Raw genomic sequence first — 15,194 nt, forward strand, 5'->3', positions numbered from 1 at the left:
CATATCCCAGCAAACCTCTGCTCAGCCTCCTAAGCAAGCTGTCAGGCTTTTTGATAATGTTCTGGCTTGTTTTTAGGACCTGCTTTTATTCCAGGAAAGGCAGGAGGGTGAGAAGGGGGAGAGGGAAGGGAAAATAAAATTTAAAAAAAAAAAAAAAAAAGGAGTATATCTATAGCTAAATCAATCCAGTCAGTGTGTTCTGACCTAGATTCAAGGAGTCTGATCATTCTGTGCAATAGGTTGTATAAATTCAGAGGCCCAAAGACAGCAGGATCGAGTTTCGGATGAGAAGGCTGGTTGTGGAAGTTTGGCCAAATCCCAGTGCAGGAGCGGGACAGAAAAAGAGCGAGAAAGACCCACTGGAAGGAGACGGTGAGAAGCGACAGGGAGCTCGAGAGGGCTGAGACGCAGGACCGCGTTCCTGCCTCTCAACTTTTCAGTAGGAATTGAACCATTTGTTCACTTATGAAATTAGAAGTGTTTAGAAAGTTATTTCCTTAATAAAAAATGCATTCCCCTTAGGCAAAGCTTCAGTGAGCCTCTGCAGCCCAGCAAACTAACCTTTAGAAATCTCTTGCAGAAGAATCACCCACCGTTTGCCTCATTTTTTTTTTCCTTCTTGATTTCTTTTTTTGCACGGTTTTGTTTTCACGATGCGCTGACCCATCTCAGCCCCTTGTTCTCAAAAACCTCCGCCAGAGCCTCGCTCGTTCAAAGTAACGTTTTGGGTCTTGCAGGTTACAAACGCTGGATTGAGCGTTAAAGTTTCCCATGTCAGTCAAGGAACTAGAAACTCTCTGCAATAAAGCCCTGATCCAAAGCCAGTTGAAATCAGTGGGATTTTTTCCATTGATGACAGTGCTGTAGTGGAAAATCTCCAATTTGCCTCGCGTGGCGTCGTTTGGGGTGACCATATACGCCTTCTTCTTCTTCTGTACAGGAAACTCGAAGCAGTTCAGGTATCCAAGATGTAGAGAAAGTTGTGCATTAAGTTGTGCAGCCAGGAAATAGGTGCCACCTTTGCTGTCACCTGCCATCTTTTTCCATTGTGAGTTTACCCAATCCAGGGAGAACATCGAAAGAGGGATTTTTAAAATTGATTCTTAACCAGTTCAGAAGCTGAGTGGGGGTTTTCTGCCTCCCGTGCTCACGGTCTCCCCATCAGACCCCCTTTGAGGGCCAGTCCCACACTGCCCATCCTTCCCTTCGCTCCTTTCCCCACTGGTTGCATTTGCCTCATATGATTTTTAAACTAGTTATTTAATTTTTAAAGGAACTTTCCTTCCTATGTGTAAGCATCAATTTTAGCGCTTTCATTTTCCTTAGGTCAACAGGGATATTTTTGCCTGCTTTTTGGCTTCTCTCTACAAGAGATATTATTTCTCTCTCTTCAAGGAGAATTATTTTGGTTGGAGAGGATTTATAGCCAGATACAGACACTTCTAGGCAAGGGTGCAGACTTTAAATATGTGAGGGAAAAGAAATATATCGGCCCTTAAAAGTTAACACAGCTTTTATTTTGAGGGTGAATGGATCACTCCCATGGGTTAGTGACAACTTAATAACTGAAAATAAAACATGCGCTCACTCTTCTTTCTTAAAATACATATTATGGTTAATATTTTAAAAGAGAAAAAGGAGCTTAAATGCAAAAGTCCCATTGAACTTTATAGGTCGTTGCCCTCAGTCATCGTTAGCTCTTTTGAAAATCCATTCCATCCTTCTGAAGACATTTATAGAGGGTTTAAAAAAAACAGCTCTGCATTTTCCAGTTGTATTTTTTCCAGTTGTTGTTTTTTCTGCTGCAGCTGACCACAGGCTCTTTTTTGTTTTCAGCAAAAGTTTACCTCACTGCTGGAGATGTGCTGTAAAAACGACACACTTTATTTTCACACTGCATCCTTAGACCAGATATAATGGCCTAGTTAGGTCTTCTCTCGTGCTTTAGAGCTCAAATCATTATACCTTTATTATTTCCTGTTTAGCCTCGTGGAGTGGACGGTGAAATTGGGTGTGCGGATGCAGAGGTATAATTTCGCACCCCGCAGTCACTCGAGCAGCAAGAAAGCCTGTGCCTTGGGGCTGCCTTTGACAGCGGTTCCTCAGAAATCAGGTTGTTGTCCTTTTCACCCCGTAGGAAACATCAGCTGGGGGTCTGCCATCCCTCGCAAGGCAGTCCTTGTGAAGTGCTGCTTTTCTTCGGTGGCATTTCCCTGCCGCGTTCACGAGACCTGTCCCCTCCTCCATCCCGCCTGGTGCCATTCGCCCCTCTCCCAGAAACTGCAGGCGGGAGGTGTGAAAACCCAGGTAGACACCCCAGTTCAGCTGTCAGAATGGTGGGTTTCAGGCGTTTCCAGCTTTCTAATCCTCCGTTACCTCCATAGTTGTAAGGAAGACAAGCCTCCCCGGCCCCACAGTGGGCTCTGGCCGCCCATGGCTCTCCGGCGTGCATGCCCCACGTTGTGCGTTCTAGTTAGTGTGGCAAAAAGATCTTCCTTTTCTTTGTTTGGTTAAATCTTGGTATGATACGGCTGCAAAATTGCTTCCGTAGGGAAGATTTGGGGTTTACCTTCCTCTGTAAGTGCGCACATCAGGGAGTTTGACAGCCGTGGGGGGAGACCAGCACTGTAGACCCACTCCGGGCCAATGCGGCATCGCCTGTCCCCGCCCCAGCCTCCGCGGAGAGCCGTCCTCCGAGCTTTTGCCCTTTGCTGCCTCAAACAAGTCCCAGGGAGATGTAGCCCACTCCAGCTCTTCTCTTTGTCTTGTTCTCTCCTGCTGTTAGCTTCCCCAACAAGAAATGATGAAGATAAATCTTCAGCAGAACAAATGCAACCGCCCTTTATAACTCCGGTTATTTTTTTTCCTTTTTATAAGGAGGGGGGGGAAAAGTGTCTCCTCGTCTCTTTTTTTTTTTGTGATTTAATGCAGCTTTCTCTTTCCTGATTCAGCTGCCTTTCCCCTGCCCTGCGTTCTGTCATTAAGCGCAATCTCTGTCAGCTTGCTTCTGGTGAAATTAATGAATTTCTCACAGAACTGTTAATCATAGAAGCTTTGGTCTGTGACATGTGTTATAATTCAATGGGTTTTTAACCTTCGCCCCATTTTGGTAATTGGCAAACGGCATCATTTGGCTTTTATTAAAGTGGAAGGCGATGCGTTTTCTTTGTTTGCCTGGACAGACTCTGGCAGGGAGACCCGCAGGGCTGCTAACGCCCAGGCACACGGCCCCGCTTCCAGGCTGGCAGGGCAAAGGGGCTTTGAGAGCATTATCGGTTCAATATGGACCCCCCCAGGCAGGAATATCGCACACAGCGGGGTGCAGGCAGGCTGAAGGCAGAGCCGGTCCCCAGGGAGAATGTTGCCCTGCCAGTGGTGGGGACAGCGGTGGGGATGTGCTGGCTCGTGCCTCTCCTTCCTCCACACCTTACCTGGGGTTGGATCAAGTTTTTTCTGTAAATCTCTGGGTTCATCCGCATTCCTGACCCTATTGGTTTGACCTAAGGTTTTGCTGTGATTGTTATAGGAGTCAGGCCCAACGGTATGGGAGTGAGATTGCTGAAGGGTGATGCCGCTCTTTGGGTTACTCTCATGGACCAGATTTGACGGCAAACACCTGAAAGGAAAGGGCTTGATCCTTCTTCCAGCGGCACGGTCAGCGCGGGTTCACCAGTCCCCACTGAGCCCCAAGGATTCGGGGAGATGTTCTGTGAGATTTTGTGTTAGTACAAGGAGACCAATGTGTTTTAGCTGAAGATTGAAGAAGACAAATTCATTGCCATCTTTGCAGTTCATACTTTTTTATTTCTACAACAAGGAATGTGGCTAGCAGCCTTTGCTTTTCAATATAGTGCACATATGTTTGGATTAGAGAGGCTCTTGCCTTTAGGGGAAACTCTACAAAGAAGACAGAATCACAGAATCATTAAGGTTGGAAAAGACCTTTAAGATCAAGTCCAACCATCAACCCAACACCCCCATGCCCACTAAACCATGTCCTGCAGTGGCACGTCTACACGGTTTTTGAACACCTCCAGTGATGGTGACTCCAACACCTCCCTGGGCAAAGACAAACCCACTGTAAGGATAAATCTGTTAGAAACACCCTCAGAAGGTTACCTCTGTGTGAGTTGTACGTACGGTGGCGTAGAACAAAACCAAAGTATGCTTCAGATCTGCAGCCCATGCTGGCCTGAACTGTGGAAAAGGAAGTTTTTCCGGTGTACAATAGATAATGTTGTGGCTCTTCTCATAACGAGTTTATACCATGAGCTTTTATGCTCACCTATGCACATATATGTGCCAGAGCTATCGTGAAGGAAGCAAACAATTAGGGCACTATGTTAAGATGAGTTCTTGGAAAAGTGGTTGACCCCAGGGTTAGGAAAAGAAAGTTTGGCTGCTGTAAGCTTTTCGAAAGAGGAAGTCCTGGATTGTTTTTATGTGAGGAAGGAAGAGTTCCGCTTAATTGTTACAATTCTCTATAAACATGTTAAAATACAAATGTTTCTAGGATTGTGTCACTAAGACCCCAATTTAGCAAAGCCCTTAGCTGTTTGCTTACATCCCCCTGTAGTCAAATCTATCAGTGGGACTTAACTGTGCTTTTGAGGTTAAGCACATATTTAAGTGCCTTGCTGAATTGGGGCCAATATTGGCACAGAGAAATAAAGATTTAGAGGCTAATGACTGAGCTCATTTAGATTAGGGATGGGCAGAATGGATTTGAATAAAGTAAGAACTGGCTCAGAACTTCAGCCTACACGTGAAGCTAACTCAGTTCAGGGCTTTTTACATCATTGAAATGCTCTGCCTTGGTCTGTATTTTTAACACGCTGCGAACAGTGAAAAGTGTGCAAGAAGCGCACCGCTCCTTGTACCCAGCTTGGTGTGAAAATGTTGCTTTAGGCAATCATACGCTACCAGGGCAAGAACAGGAACAGGTGAATCCTGAGGTGGAGCTAGTAAAATAAACACTGTCAGGGAATATCCCAGGCACCGACACTTGTTCATTACATTTGTATCAGTAAATCGTTAGAGTGGTCCTTGGGTCCCTTGCATAGCTTTCATCCAGACCAGCTCATACTCTGGGAAGAAATTCCCAGGTGCATTTGGGGAGTTAGGATAGACCAGGGATTATTTGAAATTGGCAGTTTTGATTAAATCACCCAATTTTGATTGCAAGAAAATGGGATAAGCTGTCCCATGCCAGGTTTTCATTCTCAGATACTCTATATTCTTTCTTTCCCAAGGAATGCATAGTTTCTGGAGCATGTGATGATTAACCACTGTTAAATGGCAGGACCCATGCAAGAGCTTCTGGAACCCACAATTTTGTAATACGGATGTGATGGGTCCTTTGTCTAAACTTCCTACTTGGAGATACCAATTTCTCCTTCTTAATTCTGCATTTGCAGGACTCAATTCAGGATCGTGACTTCAAAATTCATTGGGATTTACGGCTGACAGTAGCTGATACCAAATTGGAACCAGTAGCTAGAGAACCAGAAATATTTAAATTGGAAACATTTGGTGGCAGTGGTTGTTTTTTTACAAAAAGTGAATGGTTGTATTGTTTGTCACTGAAGTCATTCATATAGAGTTACAGACAGAGAGCGCTGCCCAGATGATCTGCTAACCGAGGCATAATCTGGAGCCTGGAGGGGGTGGCTAAAAATGTTCCCTGGCCATTTAAGAAGACCACAAGGGGACTTGTAAACAGAAAGAAGAACATCACAATAAGTGTTTCTTAATGCTTTTGTCTGTGGCGTTTCAGTTCTGTAGGACTTTTAAGCCCAGGCTTGCTCATCTGGTGTCCTGATATGAACTCAAGGAACCAGATCCTTTTTCTCCTTTACATTGATGGAAATGAAAAGCGATGCCACTTACTGCGATGACGTTCCTCCAGATTTCCCTTTGTGCAAATTGCAGAGGTTTTCTTAGGCTCATCCTTCCCTCTGAAGCCATTCAAGGCTGAATCCAGTGCTGCATTGATGTGTAGCACATTGAATCATGTAAGATATTAAATGAAATAGGTCTGCTATTATTTTATTTTTCCAACTTCAGTGCAAAAAAGGTTTTCAGATTTTGCGGGAGTTTTGCAATGGGCAGTCAAGGTTCACACCATGTACTTCTGAGAATGGCTTGGCAATGGTGCTCGCTTTTTCCCTCAATGAGTCAACCTCCTCGTCACTGGAGCCCTGGCACGGGAGGAACGCGTATTGCAGCCTCACCGTCTGAAAAATGGAGGGGAGCAAAGTGACAGTTAGCCTTCATGGGTAGGGAAACTGGGACAGGTTGGGAGAATTCGACAAGACGTCGAACAGCACATGGCTGTTCTCCTCACCTCATTTCTCTGCAAGAGAAGACCACCTGGGCACTAGGATATACTGTCCACTTGTTCTTCCACCATCTCATCCACAGTCTTACTGATCGGTGCAAAGTGAGATCAATGGCAGTTTAAATTTGTATGTCAGGCTGTGACTGGAAAGCACGTGTGAAACCCTTGGTATGGGAGGGGGGATCCTACTGAAGGCAGGATCACACCGTGTAGGTCAGCTCTGGCAGAGGATCATCCATTCTGCAGAAGTAATGAGCATCACAGTTGTAGTGCTGATAGACAGGGCGCTGTTTGTTGCATACAAGGGTATCGAGTTGGCCAACACAGAGGTGGAATTCTCCTTCCTCAGTCCTGTCAGCGGCAATACTTTGTGCACAATGAGGAAATAAGATCTTTCTGAAGGTAGAAATTGTTTATGGCTCATCGCACTCCGGGGAAGGGCCGCTACTGAACAAGCAACCTTAAATTACAAGCAGCGGGCACTTCCCATATAGCAGTAGCCTGGGACAGAGAAATGAGTTGTGGAGGTACATAATACTGTCGTTTAATCTGATCTAAAGCTCAGTAGAGACATGTGCAGATGTGCTTCTCTATCAGTAACATGGGGATAACAATACCAGCCCAGGTGTCTCACAGGGGTGTCATGAAAATTAATTAGATAATGTCTGCACAGTGCTTTGAACACAGCAAAACACCATGTACATGCTAAGTCCTGTGCTTACTAAGGTGGTTGGGGTTTTGGTGGCTGTTAACCCTTTTTCTAGGAGGTGGGAATTGCTTGTAATTGATTTCAAAATATGTGTATTGATGCATTGCTTTCCCTTCTTTCTATAACTTTCTGTGTTTCAGGTTCTTCCCTACTCAGGTAGATGGTAAAATAAGTCAAGGTTTTCCCTCCTCAGAATTAGTTTAACTGTATTTAATTTAAATTCATTTTAATTTTCAGCAGAGGCATATCACCTTGTAGGAATCCTTAACCCCAGAAATTTTGTCTCTAATCCAGCAAAATGTCTTTGCACGTAGAATCAGAGAATCACAGAATGGTTTGGGTTGGAAGGGACCTTTAAAGGTCACCTAGTCCAACCCCCCTGCAGCGAGCAGGGACATCTTCAAGTAGATCAGGTTGCTCAGAGCCTCGTCCAGCCTGACCTTGAACATTCCCAGGGATGGGGCATCTACCACCTCTCCGGGCAACCTGGGCCAGTGTTTCACCACCCTCATCGAAAAGATTTCTTCCTTGTATCCAGTCTAAGTGTAGCCTCATGCTTTAAGACTCTCAGCATTTTCATTGCCCTTTAGCTGAGGGACTGCCCCATATTCACATTTGAACGTGTGCTATAATGTTTGACTCAGGTCATCAGAGATGGTGAAAGATTTTGTGTCAACCAGACATCTCTGTGTGTACAAAAATCAAACAAAAACCTCTTTTTACAAGTTGTGCTAGATGTTACAATAATTTACTGTAGGGAGAGCAGACAGTTTCCATCCGGGGAAACATTTTATGGATGGCAGGACAGCAACAGGAGAGATCTGAAATGACAGCATGCTGCTGAGCTTGATAAGAGCTTATCAACACAGCTACACAGCTGATGTTTGGTGTTCCTCGTGAAGTGGAACAAAATGAATGTGTTGATTTCAATTGAGTTTCTCAAAGATAAGAGTGTCTATCACAGAACCCCCTCCTCACACGTACATATGCGCACACTTATCACTAGCAATATCAGGCACTCCTGAATTCAGCAGAGATCTAAAATTGGGTGGGGCGCAAGGACTGCTTTTGAAGGGGGAGTGCTCTGGTGGCAGGGTTGGATGGATGCAAGTTGGTACAGGAGTGGGAAGGCCACAGTGCAGTTGAATATTGCAGAACAGAAAGTAATTCTGCAGAATTGGCAGGCTCTTCCCTTTTGCCACAAGACCTGCAATTTGCTTTCATTGTCATCACCATTACCGCTGTCCCTGTCCTTTGGAAGACACAACTAGAGAGTGTGCTTGTTGGTGAGGAGCCCTTTGCCGAGTCGGGTTCAGTACGCAGCCTGTGTACCTGCTGCCTGACAAGTGATGAGTTTGTCGGTCAGACACGCTTGCTTTTGTGGAATGGATTAAATTAATTGAATAAAAATTCCACTCCTTGTCTCCTGCCTAGCTGCGTCCACTACTCCTGTGAAGCCACCGACTGCCAAAAGCTGGAGATCGAGAACGCGCTGCTGAACTGCACCGGTGGCGGGTGGTACAACGGTGCCCAGTGCAACGTGAGCTGCAAGACAGGCTACATTTTGCAAGTCCAGCGAGACGATGATCTCAGCAAGAGCCAGGTTTGTTCTGCTGCTTTTGTATGACCCACAAGACAGGGCTGAGCAAACAGACGGGGAGAAATTGAGAAATAACCCAGCCTAAAACCCAAAATATAAGCTCAGCCTTGGGACAAGACCTTATCCGAATACATCCCATCAGAATAGGAGCCATCTGACTCTGTAGGAAGAGGTACTGATAGTGAGCAAAGCTCGGATGCTCCCCAAATTTAGAAATTTTCAACCCAAAAGGTTTAAACGTGTGTTCAGGCCTTCTCTGATCTCACTGACTCTACTCAGCCAAACAGTGTTTCTTGGGTTGTTTTTTTTGGGGTGGGGTGTTTGGTTTTTTGCACAACCAGTTTCTGGGCAAAATACCTCATTTTTATTCCTCGGGTTGAGGCTAACAATGTCTTAACGCCTTTGCAGTGTTTCAGTCCATCTGCTCCCAACCACACCCTGACGCTGCAGAAATGCACGGTATCAAGGGAGTGGAAAAAGCACCCAAACCTTTCTCCTTCCAAACAAAGCACCGAAAACCTCCCCCAGTGGGCCAGGGAGTGCTCCTCGTCTTCTCTAAGCCATGCGTTAAGAATCCAGTCCTACCAAAGCAGCATGTCTTGATGCAGTGAGTGGGTTATTGAGGAAAACTATCTATTTCTTTAAACAACAAAAAAATGCAGGTCCTTTGTGCTGGGGGAGGTGGACAAGGTGTATGCGCAGCATGGCCCAGCCTCGGCACGCCGCTGGGAGCAGGGTGCGCGGGATATGTGGGTGCAGAGCAGGCACCCCGCTTTGTGCTCTCATCTCGAACGCTGTTGGATCCCGTGAGCGTGACGTGGGGATGGTTTCCCCCATCGGCACCTTCTCGCGTGTTGTCGGGGCAGCACACACATCTGGGGCCGGGGAGGGCTGGGGGCAGGCAGCCGCGCTCAGCAGCCTGTCTGTGTTTGTGAAATACTGTGTTCTTCATCAGCTCGCAGAGGGGGGAGACAGAGCGGAGGGGAATGAGTCAGCCCTTTCAACTCAATTACAAAACAAATACAGGACCCCGCGAGCTGGGCCTCTTCCATCCTAATTGGCATCAGCACCAGAACCCCAGCTCCAGCTGAGCATTTTTACAGAACAGAAAACAAGTTCTCAAACGAGCCTGAATGGCTGAACCAGGAATGAGTTGGAAGGGATCTGTACATTGAGCACACCGGAATCCCAAACCAAATCAAACAGCCTAAACATGTTTCACCAGCGCCGTGTTACTTAAATGCAAGAAGTACCTTTTGGGGAGGCTCAGCCAACTGTATATGGTTTTGCTCTGAGAAGTTTGGTTTCAGAGCCTTGATCGGACTCATATGAGAGGAGTGGAGGATTTTAGCACCCCTAGCTAACGTGATTCACTGCCTATTACAACACGCTTCCTCTCACCCTGGTCTACGATTGCACTTCATCGTCTTTTTTCCACCGATAAAAACCCTGAGGCCAATGGCTTTGTTTTGCTCAGTGCTGTGCATTGACTGTTCAAATCAGGGAAGGAGTGGAGCATCTTAAAGATACCCATGTTCAGCTAAGCACATTAAACACGTGCTTTAAAAGTTTATTCATGTGCTTTGGAGATCTGTTGAAAAGGAACGGACAGTGTCTTTTGCTATCGTCTTGTTTTATTTCTTTGTGTCAGGTGCTTCAAGCCAGAACTTGTGGAAGGTGTAGGCAAGAAATGAATTATCCGAGAAAGTCCAGAATCTGTGGTTTGGATTCCTCGTATTGTGTTGTATTGAATTGCATTGTGCTCCTTCCACAATTGCTTCCCAGCTTCAGCTCCTCTTCTGATCACAAGCATTTGGAGATGCGATAGGGCATGTGGGTTGTTATCTATGGTCAGAGGGACCTTCTGCCGTGATTGAGGAACCTTGCACAAAGCTGTTGGTTGTTTCACTATGGTCATTTAGTTGGATATTTTGCTTGTTTGACTGATTTGAGGGTCTGGAGCTATTTTTTTCGCATTTACCTGACAGTGTGGGGGGCTGCACGAGGAAGAGGAGGAAGGAAAGGAGCTTTGCACATGCTGATGTTTCACACTCTTGCGTAGGAAGGAGGCTGAGGTGAGGTGCAATGTCTCAAAGAGCAGACGGAACATCGCTGGCCCATGACCACTGCACGCTGATGAAGATGATTGGCAGACCAGTGAAAACACCCTGGTTTAGCAACTGAACCACATTTGTCTTCTGTATTTCACTGAAAGGCAGAAAAAAAAGCCGAACAGAGAATTAAAAGCAAAATTTTCACAAGCACCTCAGAGATGTAGGGGCACAAGTCACATTTCAAATCAATCTTTTATATCTAAGGGGTCTTTGAAAATCTTCTTAACAGTTTCTGCACTTTCTGGCCTCTGTGTCTTCTGAAGCCACCATTTTAATCAGTCTTAGGGCAAAAAATTCATTCATTTCTGCTGTCTGAGAAGCTCCCATTCCCAAATTCTGTCAAAACTCCATAAAATCCCCAAACCCTAAAAACTGTCAGCACTATGTGCAGTAGAAACTGTTTGCTGTTTGAAAATAAAAAAAAAAGCTGAGGTGTTTACGGACTCTTGGGCTTTCTCTCATCCTCATTTAGGGACTTCAGCAACAACAACAAAAAAGGGTTTGCATAGTGATGGAGCAAAATCCTTCATGTATCTTTCTCACAAAGATCATCTCGGGATGTTTTCATTTCCCCCCGATTTCTTCCCACCCCCCCGACAACTTCATCTCTCTTTCTTCTCTTCTCCCCCTTTTCCCTCTTTGTCTTTCACTGCTTTCCTCCCCCTTGTCCTTCGCTGAAAGCCCCGCTCATTCAGTTACTTGTTGTCATCTCTCCTTGAAGCTACCACCACTGCTGCTCTGGTCAAGAGGTGTTATTTAAAACCCAGCAGCTCCCTAATGTTGTGCAAAGGCATCATCAATCATGCCAGGAAAAGAAAGCGCGGCTCATGTGGGTTCAATTAGAGGCACAGTAGTGGGCAGAAGTGGAAGAATACTTAGAGGGGAGGGCACAGCTGTTCATTTTTAAGGAGAGGAAACTTCACACGTGAAGCATCGCTTGAAGAAGGAGCCGGCTGGGATCTTGGGCAGCAGGAAGGAGACATGAATTCTCCCAGGCTGTTAAAAGTCCCAAGAAACAAATCTTTCTGGCACCAGATTTGTTTAAGTTTGCATCCTCTTCACTGTACTGCACACTGTATCTTCAGAGGCCCTTTTTTTTTTTTTCCCCCTCTTTTCTCCTCCCCGCCCGCCCTCCCTCCTTGCGTAAGCCTCTTTTGGAAGGCAGGACATGAAGGGAAGCGGTTGCTGTGATGCCAGTCAAAGCAGCACAAAGTGCCCAAAGTGACAGCTAATAAACCAGATGAGAAAGCCAAGTGCTTCGTATGGACTGCTGTGAGCTGGGTGACCTTGTCAGATCAGACAGGCGAAACAGGCACGTGCCTGCTCAGGCTTCGGGTGGAAGATCTGCAAAGGCAGACGCAGATGCTGCCGCAAAGACCCTGTGCCGGATCCGAAGGCGGCACTGCTCGGGCTGAGTCGGTTGGAAATACCGCCGAGGTGCGGCGTGGTGTTGGGGAGAGCCGGGCTCCTGCTCGGCTGCCTGGGGTCCTGCCCCCGGCCACTGCAACCATCCCACCTTCGGGTGGGACATTGCAAGAGGGAGAAGCTGAAAGCTGGTGGGTGCATCTGCAATAATTTCCATGGTAGGGTTCTCCGCTGTACTTTCAATCAAAGCCACTGATCTTCGTCTCCATTGCGGGGAACGTTCTCTGTTAGGTTCTGCTGCAGAAGTAGATGTGCTCCTGTTGCTTGAAGTGATGGCATGATAGACATGCTCTAAAATTTGCCGTTATTACGTCTGACCTTGAAAACCTCAGCTTCCATCATACAAAGTGGGGAACAAATTCCTGGAAAAAGCTGAGAAACCAGGGTCTTACCCACATGGACACAGCTTCTCTGCGGGGGAATGACCTTGCCGGTGTGCCAGGAAGAGGAAAAGCCATACGGATCTGGAAGGAGGTGACTCTTCCAGGTTAGGTTAGTGCTTTTGTTGGGGAAGTACCATGGGGAAAAACCCAGAGATGAAAATGGGGAGAGACTCAATTTTTTTTTTTTCACATCAAGGTCTAGAACAGGGGCAGAAATAAAGTGCAGTGGGAGTACGGCTCTAACGAGGGATCCCTTCCAAGGAGGGACGACCCCAGGCATGTCATGTTTCCAGCGGGCTGTAGTGCCCTGCAGCTTTCTGCTAACGAAGAACATGGCTGCAGCTCAAACACCCTCACAAGTGTTAGCTTGGGCAAAATGTTCTTGTCCCTTTTCTGTAAGGTGTGACTGTCATGCACAGATACTGCTTCTGTTTAAATTTTTGTGTTATATTCCGGATTCTGCATTTGCACTGTTTATTTGGTGTGCTGTAGAGCTACATCTGGTGTAGAACCCTGCCGTTAGAGAAACTCCCTTGTTCACCATACTGTGTCTCAGCAGCCAGTATCAGCTAGTAGGAGCAATCATTCATTCCTGAACTAGATCACCCCAACACTAAAAACTGAATTCTTGGAGTTGAATCTCCTGTCACTGACAGAGCTTCCCTGTGCTCAGCATGGATCCAGCATCCAGCAAGATACAGTGCAAGAGCCATGTCTTTTCCATAACTTTTGGATAGTCCCTGACATCAATAGCTTGGTTTTATGTTTTAACCTCCTGGTGTCGAGGTGCCCAGCAGCCATGGTGCCGGAGTGTTATTTGATGACAGCATCTGTTAAGGGAAATGGAGGCTTTGCCGAATGCTGGAGCAGCCCAGCCTGGAGTGCAAATGTAGTGGTGATGCTGCTGCGTGTATGTGTTATGAAGACATGGACATTTGCTATATCATCCCTTCTCCCGTGGCCATCTCACCGCAACTTCTGGGAAGCACAGGCCTCTTCAAGTCATCAGCTGTCTACAGAATATATATATACTTTTTAATGGTGCAGATACTCTGATAAGCGACAAAGGCAGAATTAATAGCCACTGGGGACTGAGAACACAGAGTGTCACTTCACCTGAGCGCTCCGAGAATCCCAGAATGTGCTACTCTAAATTTGTAGAAAAGACATTTTTTTCCATCAGCAGTGCTCCCTGTTTAAATAAACTCCATGGTCTAGAAGAGGGGGTTTGTGCCCACTTGGGAAGTGTCCAGTTTCTCAGCTCTGGGACTGCTTTTTCCATTCTGAATGCAACCATATATCAAAGGGAGACAGGTCTGAACTTCTGTTGAAACCATTAGGGTGTTTTTGCAAAAAGGGAATCCAGGTCCCTTTGATGTGTGCTAGAAAAATTCCCCTTCCTTTTATAAACCCAGGTCAATGGTCGGCGGTGCAAATCTCCTGTGAGCGTACCAGCCCTGAATAAAATATTCCCTGGAGGCGGAGGAGTGCTGCTGTACAGCTTGGTCAGATTCTGCGTCCGTATCTTCTCCTTCTTGTGTTTGGGTTTCTCACATTTCTTTTTCTTCTGTCCCTCTCTTTATTCTGGTATGGAGGGAAGAGTCCGTCCTACTTTCAGATTCTTCACGTCTTGTTTTTAATAATTTTCCCTTTTTAATTAGAAAGTGGATGTGTTGTTTATTCTGTTTTCTTTGCCAAACTCTGTTTGTCCTTTGGCCACCCACTAAATTCTTCATCTTAGCTTTGGCTGGGCGTCTCCTTTACCTCCCCTCCTTTTCCTTCTCTCTCCCTAGCACTTCAGGATTTCAATCTGCTGCATTGTTTGGATTATTCCTCAAATCCATAGAAGTGTGGCTTCTATGTAGCTACGACAGTAGAGTGACATTAGGGAAGTCAGAGCAGAGGCACTGACTCTGTTTTCGACCTCTCAAGTGCCAGGTGAACGTATGGGCAGGATGCTCTTGGGTCTGTCCATCACAGACTCCTCCGGGAAAGAGTCTGTCTCTCAGGCGTGCGTGTCCCCGATGCCAGCGCAGCAGGGCCCTGATTTCATTTGGAGCCTCGGGGCACTCTGATAGTGGAAGCGATAACAGCAGCTGTCATATCTGAACACAGTGCTGACGTGGCCCAGGCCACCTCCCGTGGTACCCCAGTCCAGGGGTGACTGACACCTCTTGGGAGAGCCTCGGATGGGAGTCCCAAATGGGTTCACGTCAGCTTTTACTTCAAACCCAAGAGCGAGTTTGACTCCTCAGAAGTACGTGGGGATCCCCTTGGAGTGGCTGTGTCACTGCAAAGGTGACAGGGATGGGGGATGGCTGTCAGCTCCAAACAGCTCGGGCTTGCACGCTCCTTTCTGCTCGCAGGGCAGAGCAGCAGGCTTCCCGGCTCGTCTCAGGAGGCGATGCAGACGAGAGTTCAGATTATTTGTAGTGCTCCACTCGTTATATTGAAGCACTTTGGTGTCTCACCCCAGAGGTGACAGAAATACACCCTGGTTCTCTGATACTGTTTCTTGCGGGACCTCGGTGGTTTTAGTAGCTGCTGTCCCAATGGTGATGGTAGTGATCAGGCCCAGTTCTGCTTAACTTGTGAGCCAAAATAATGGCCGTTCTTAGGCTCG

At 46.5% G+C, this 15,194-nt stretch overlaps 1 protein-coding gene across 1 annotated transcript in view; it reads left to right on the forward strand.

The window, feature by feature from the left end:
• The window catches only part of PAPPA (pappalysin 1), a 177,764-nt gene that overhangs the window by 129,708 nt on the left and 32,862 nt on the right, over positions 1-15,194 (forward strand). The window contains exon 14 of the mRNA XM_059828870.1: positions 8,484-8,652. Coding sequence (XP_059684853.1) covers positions 8,484-8,652 — 169 coding nt within the window. The remainder of the gene's footprint in view (positions 1-8,483; positions 8,653-15,194) is intronic.

Source organism: Gavia stellata, chromosome 24 (genome assembly GCF_030936135.1).
Source record: "Gavia stellata isolate bGavSte3 chromosome 24, bGavSte3.hap2, whole genome shotgun sequence".
Classification (NCBI taxonomy): Eukaryota; Metazoa; Chordata; class Aves; order Gaviiformes; family Gaviidae; genus Gavia; species Gavia stellata.